The 6805-nt window shown below is 40.2% G+C and overlaps 1 protein-coding gene across 3 annotated transcripts in view; it reads left to right on the top strand.

Annotated features, from left to right (window-relative positions):
- NINJ1 (ninjurin 1) overlaps positions 1 to 6805 on the top strand; it is a 74714-nt gene that overhangs the window by 65442 nt on the left and 2467 nt on the right. For all 3 annotated transcript variants that reach the window (XM_027837159.1, XM_027837158.1, XM_027837157.1), the window contains exon 3: positions 3859 to 4024. In XM_027837159.1, the coding sequence (XP_027692960.1) occupies positions 3859 to 4013 (155 nt within the window). In that variant the 3' untranslated portion in view covers positions 4014 to 4024. The remainder of the gene's footprint in view (positions 1 to 3858; positions 4025 to 6805) is intronic.

A 6805-nucleotide genomic window follows, 5' to 3' on the forward strand; every position in this document is an offset into this window, starting at 1 on the left:
CTTTCATAGTTCTTTCTTTGGATGTGGATAGCATTTTCCATCACGAGCCCTTTGGAGATGTCTTAGATCCTTGTATTGCTGGGAAGGGTTAAGTTTATCAATATTAGTCATCACACAACATGGTTGTTATTGTGTACAACCTTCTCTTGATTCTGCTCACTTCACTCAGCGTCAGACTGTACAAGTCTTTCCAGGTTTTTCTGAAGTCAGCCTGTTCATCATTTCTTATAGCACAATAGCATTCCACTACGTTCAAATACCACAACTTGTTCAGCCATTCCCCAATTGATGGGCATCCTCTCAATTTCCAATTCTTTGCCACCACAAAAAGAGCTGCTATGAATATTTTTGTACATGTGGGTCCTTTTCCTGTTTGGATGATCTCTTTGAGATACAGCCCTAGAAGTACTATTGCTGGGTCAAAGGGCATGAACATTTTTACAGCCCTTTGGGCATAGTTTCAAATTGCTCTCCAAAATGGTTGGATTATTGCACAACCAGGAGTCAACTTTCAAAGCTCTAGTTGGTGAGACCACTGGGGAATATCTTCTCTACCCCTGGGCACTGGCTACATTCAGATGCCTTTCAATCTGAGAAATACCTTTTGGTTCCTAACCTTCAGAAGATTTCATAAGATCAAAGGATATAAAGCCAGAAGAGACCTTATAAGTCAAGGGAAATAAACATTTATATAGTGATTTATTTATGTAGTACCTGTGCTTTTTTACAAATATATTTCATTTGATCCTCACAACAGCTAGGTGCTATTATCACCTCTATTTAATAGTTGAGGAAACTGAGGCAAAAAGAGGTTAAGTGAATTGCCCGGGGTCACACATTTAATAAGTATATGAGGCTGGATTTGAACTCCGATCTGTCTGACTCCAGGCCCACATAAATCAGACAATTTTTGTCCAGATGAGAAAACTGAGGCTCATGGAAGCTGATGACTTACCCAGCGTCATCCAGGGTATTAGTAATGGAGCCAGGGTTCAAAGCCATGACCTCTAACTCCATTGCTCTTTCTATTAATCTTGTAGTGCCTTTCTTTCATTTAGAACCTGCTTCAAAGATATATCACTTGTATCTGTGCATCTGTTTTACCCACCCAGTATGCAGGATGACTTACCACATAAAATTTCACCACAGACACTGATTGACTTTTTATTTCCTACCATCACTATTACAAAACAAAGATGGCCCTTAGGCCAACTCCCTCCCCCCCCCCGCCCCCAACCAAGACCAAAAAACCTCAAGTGAGGAACACAAAACTGCCCAGGCCAAAATGAAATGAAGACCATAGCAACGAGACTTGAAATGCTGGTAGGAAATACTTTAAGTGAAACTATCCAGTTATATTAGAAGTGTGCATGTAGCGGAGGAGGGAGAGGGGGCTGTAAGGTGAGGTGTGTGTGTGTGTGTGTGTGTGCGCGTGCTTAATGGGAGTTAGAGATGATATAAACCATAGGGTCATCTGGTAATAGAAGCATAGGTTTAAAACTGGAAGGGTCATTGGAGACCATCTAATCAGGCACATTCTTATTTTATAGTAAAGAAGACTAATGGGCAGCTAGGTGGTGCAGTGGATAGGATGCCAGACCTGGAGTCAGGAAGAGCTGAGTTCAAATCCAGCCTCAGACACTTACTAGCTGTGTAACATAGGGCAAATCACTCAACCCTATTTGCCTCAGTTTCCTCATCTCTAAAATGAACTGGAGAAGGAAATGGCAAACTACTTCAGTATCTTTGCCAAGAAAACCCCTAATGGGGTCAGGAAGAGTTGGACATGACTGAAACAATCGATAACAATGAGACTAAAGGCCCAGGAGGTGGTGACTTGCTTAAGGTTATTATACAAGTAGTAAGGGTCAAAAATGTGATGTAATCCCACGTCCTTGGACTCCAGGGTTAGTGCTCTTTCCTTTGAACTCCTACTCCAATGCTTATAGTTTACTGAAAAATAAACTAGTCTCAGTGAGTTGAAGTGATTTGTCCATTATCACACAGTATCAGAACAGAGATTTGAACCCAGGTCTTTTGATTTAAAAATCTATTGATACCATGCTGTGTCTAAGCCAAATCAGTGGCTGATGAAATAGACAATCACGAGTCATTTGGCAGTAATGAGATCTGAATTCCAGTGTCCAGTTCTCTAAAATACATGGTATTGAGGTTAAGTTGTAGTTCCCTTGCTCCCATGTCATTGATGGGATAATAGTACCCACAGAAAGCTGCTTTTCTTTGTGGGAGACAGTGTGGTGTAGTGGAAAGAGTACTAGATTTGGAATCAGGGAACCTGGGTTCAAATTTTGGCTCTCCTTCTGTATCTCACCTTTGTGGCTGAAACCTGTTGGCAAGTCACTTCGTTTCTCTGGGCCTCAGTTTTCCCATTTGTAAAAGGTCAGAGTCGGACTAGATTATCTCTCGGGCTCAAAAGTCAAAGCTCATTACTCAGGATGGTAATAGAAATAGAAGCATGGTGTAGTGGCCACAGAAATGACTTTAGCATCAGTAAGATCTGGATACAGGTCCTACTTGTGATACATGGTAGCTTAGTGACTATGGACTCAGTGCCCCCAGGCAACTCTCAAAGACAGTTACAGAGAGTTGCTGATGATATGCATCAGTTAACAGTTTTTCCTACTCCCCAGTGCTCCTTGCTCCCTGCCCCCCACCCCAAACCCGGTAGCCATTGTAGGCTGTATTCTCTAACAGAGTGACAAATATTTAGGCAGGAGAAGGAAAACAGTAATAGCTAGGAAGTGTATTTTTTTGTTTTCCACCATCATGGTAGCACCATCTCAGTTCTCCTTCAGGTAGGTCTTTGGTCTTGCAGATTGGTAAATTTCTTATTTTAATCCCAATTGAAATAAGCTCCATCTGTGGGAAGGCTCTTTTGAAAAACGTAAAGAACAATTTTATTTTATTTTTCTAAATTGAATGTAAAAACAGTTTTTAACATTTGTTTTTTATAATTGTTGAGTTACAAATTGCCTCCCTCCCCTTATTCTTCCTTGAGAAGGCAAGCACTTTGATATAGATTATATATGTGCAGTCATGCAAAACATATTTCCATATTAGCCATGTTGCAAAAAAGAACATGACTAAAATACATAAATAAATGAAACTGAAACAAGAAAAAGGAAGTAAAAAAAAAAGTATCCTTCAATCTGCATTCAGACTCCATCAGTTCTTTTTCTAGCAAGTGGATAACATTTGTCATCATCAGTCCTTTGGAATTATATTGGATCACTGTATTGCTGAGAATAGCTAAGTCATTCACAGTTGGTCATTGTACAATGTTGTTACTGTGTACAACGATCTCCTGGCTCTGCTTACTTCAATTGTTTGTTGTTGTTCAGTCATTTTTCAGTTGTGTCCAACTCTTTGTGATCCCATTTGGGGTTTTCTTGGCAAGGATACTGGAGTGGTTTGTTATTTCCTTTTCCAGCTCATTTTACAGATGAGGAAAATGAGGGAAACAGGGTTAAGTGACTTGTATAAGATCACACAGCTAGTAAGTGTCTGAGGCCAGACTTGAACTCAGAAAGATGTCTTCCTGACTCCAGGTCTGGCACTCTATCTACTGTGTCACCTAGCAGCCCTCACTTTACTTTGCATCAGTTCATATAAGTCTTCTTGGGTTTTTCTGAAACCATCCTGCTTATCATGTCTTATAGGGCGATAGTATTCCATCACAATCATATGCCACAGATTGTTCAACCATTTCCCAATTGATGGGCATCCCAGGAAGGCTCTTTTTCAATTTGAAAACTAAAGTATGTACCAAAACATAGGATGTATGTGTTTGGATAGAAACCAACTTGTTTCTTTTCTCCTTTTCCCCTCTTATTACAGTAAAGTATGATCTCAATAATCCTGCCAAGCACGCAAAACTGGATTTTCTCAACAATCTGGCAACAGGGTTGGTGTTCATCATTGTCGTTGTCAACATCTTTATCACGGCATTTGGAGTTCAGAAACCTTCTGTTGATATTTCTGCCCAGCAGTAGAGTTTATTCAGGTGAGCTGCTGGGAAATTCTCTCTCTCATTCCTTTGCCCTGTCTCCTACTTAACCATTACTCCCCACTCCTTTTTATTTCTTTGAAGGAACCAGGCTTCATTTAACTCAAAGGGATCTATTTTAGATGCAGAAATAGACATGGCTCTATGAGGGTCAGGGTTGTGGTTCTCAAGTGACCTGAAGAATCCAGGTAAAGACTTCTGTGTGTCCTGCCCAGCTGGATAGTAGGGTTAAGAATAAGATCATGTTTCTCATCACTGACTATTTTCTCATGGGAAAAAAAAGAACAACAAAAAGCTTCCCACCGTGTTAAGTAGCTTGAATAGAGTTAATGACATGAATACAAGGTTCTTCAAAAATAGCCACCAAGAGACCAGCCTGACCTGTCTTAGCCCTATTTTCAGATGCTTTCTGACAAACTGGGAAAAGAACTCTTTCTCCCTAGACTCTGGCAATTTCTCAAGTCACTAGCTCTTATCCTCTAAGACATATCTCTTAGAATTTTCATTCATTGACCAGTCATTTATTAAGTGTCTAATAATAACAGTAGACAACATTTACTTTAGTCTACAAAGGACTTTACATATGTTATCTGATTTGTTTTCATCACAACCTTGAGAAGTAGATGCTCCTATTATTCCTACTCATAAGTGAAGAAACTAGGCTGGGAACAGTTAAGCGACTTTCTTAGAGAGGAGAGAAGCATTTATTAAGCACCTACTATGTGCCAGGCACAGTACTATTTACAAACATTATCTGATTTGAGCCTTATAACAACCCTGTGAGGTAGATGCTTGATTATCCCCTTTTTATGGTTGAGGAAACTGAGGCAAATAAATAGATTTAAGTGACATGCCCAGAGTCATGTAGCTAGGAAGTGTCGGAGGCTGGATTTTAGTTCAAGTTTTCCCTACTTCAAGCCCAATGCTCTATCCACTGTGCCACCACCTTCTTTGACATAGCAAGTAAGATTCTGAGGCAGGATTAGAATTAGGGTCTTCTCATCTATAAGTTTTACACCCTACTGTCACTCAGGTACTTGTGGCGATATGTAATGTACTTCTAAGCCATGATGGGCTATAAAGATTCAATTCAATTCACATTTATTAAACATATAAAGAGTATGGAATACTGGGCTAGGCAGTGAGAGGTAAAAAAAATCCAGCTAATATTGAGACTCTGCCTTCCTGGATCCTACAGTCTATTTGGGGGATTTGATTCAGACAAGGGTAATTATGATACACAGGACTGCATGATAAGTGTGTTGGGAGATCTGATGAAGTATTAGCAAAGGCTTCTTGGAGGAGGTGGCATATGAGTTTGGTTTCAAAAAATATGTTGAAATTCAATAAGCAAAAAAAAGGAAGAATATCATACCAGGCCCAGGGATTAGTAAAGGCAAAACTAAGCCAGAAATGCAAAGAGTGTATTCAGGGCACAGGGCTGGAGTGTGGAATGTGTTGAGGGAATAGAAGATAAGATGGGAAAGGTAGATGGGCTCCAGATAGGAGAAGGCTTTGAATGAATGTCAAGTGCAAGAAGTTGGAATTTGATTTAATAACTTATAGGAAGCCATATAGACTTTTGAGCAGATGAGTAACCTGATGACCAGATTGAGGAAGTGGTTGGGCATTTGAATGAAAGATGAATTGGAGGGTAGTGGGAAGGCTGGTTATAAGGCTATTAGAATAATCCTGGTAAATGGCAATGGAGGCCTCTGTTAAGATGGAAGCAGTGGGATTAGACAAGAGACAGGCAAAATATTGATGAATTAGACATTATCACTTCCCTTGAGGAGTGTGTGATGAATAGTCGATCAACAACTATTGATTAAGTGTTGTTGTGTGCCAGGTACTGTAGAAGGTACTGGACATACAAAGAAAGGCAAAAGACATGTTCCCTGCTCTCAAGGAGCTCATATTTAACGGGGGTGATAACATGCAAATATACAGTGTAAATGGAAGGTAAGTGGAAGGACTAGCAGTAGGGGCAGAGGCCTCTTGCAGAAGGTGGGATCTGAGCTGTGTATTGAAGGAGATCAGGAGTCATAGGTGAGGAGAGAGAGCATTCTAGTTATAGAGGATAGTTATAGAGGATATACCACTGTCGTTATAGAGGCAGAGACTAGAGATGGAGTATCATTTGTGAGGAATAGTAAGCAAGCCAGTATAGCTGGATTGTAAAGAATGAGGAGCGGAGTAAAGTATAAGAAAACTATAAAGGTAGGAAGGGTCAAGGTTGTGAAGGACCTTAAATACCAAACATATTTAATCCTGTGAGTAATAGGGAGCCGCTGCAATTTATTGAATAGCATAGTCAGACCTACACTTGAGGAAAAATGCTTTAGCAGTTGAGTAGAGGATGGATTGGAATGGGGAGAGGTGTTGGGCAGCCACTTAGAAAGCTATTGCAGTAATCTAGGTATAGTGTAGGAGGCCTATACAAGGGGATTGCCTGTGTCGGTTGTGAAAGTAAAAATACTAAGATTTGAAAACAAGGGTGAAGAGCCATGGACTAAATGGAGGTTCTAAGTGTGGGTGGCTGGGAGAATGGTGTTCTCCTTGACAGGGGGAGGAAAGTTGCGAAGGGGGAAATGTTAGTTCTTTTTTTTTGTTTGTTTGTTTTTGTTTTTAATTTATTTACTTTTAGTTTTCTACATTCACTTCCACAAAATTTTGAGTTCTAAATTTTCTCTCCATCTCCCCTCTCTGCCCACCCCAAGATGGCATGCATTCTCAATACCCCTTCCCCTAATCTGCCTTCCCTTCTATCTCTCCCCC

Source organism: Vombatus ursinus, unplaced genomic scaffold, assembly GCF_900497805.2.
Source record: "Vombatus ursinus unplaced genomic scaffold, bare-nosed wombat genome assembly UNPS02014820.1, whole genome shotgun sequence".
Classification (NCBI taxonomy): Eukaryota; Metazoa; Chordata; class Mammalia; order Diprotodontia; family Vombatidae; genus Vombatus; species Vombatus ursinus.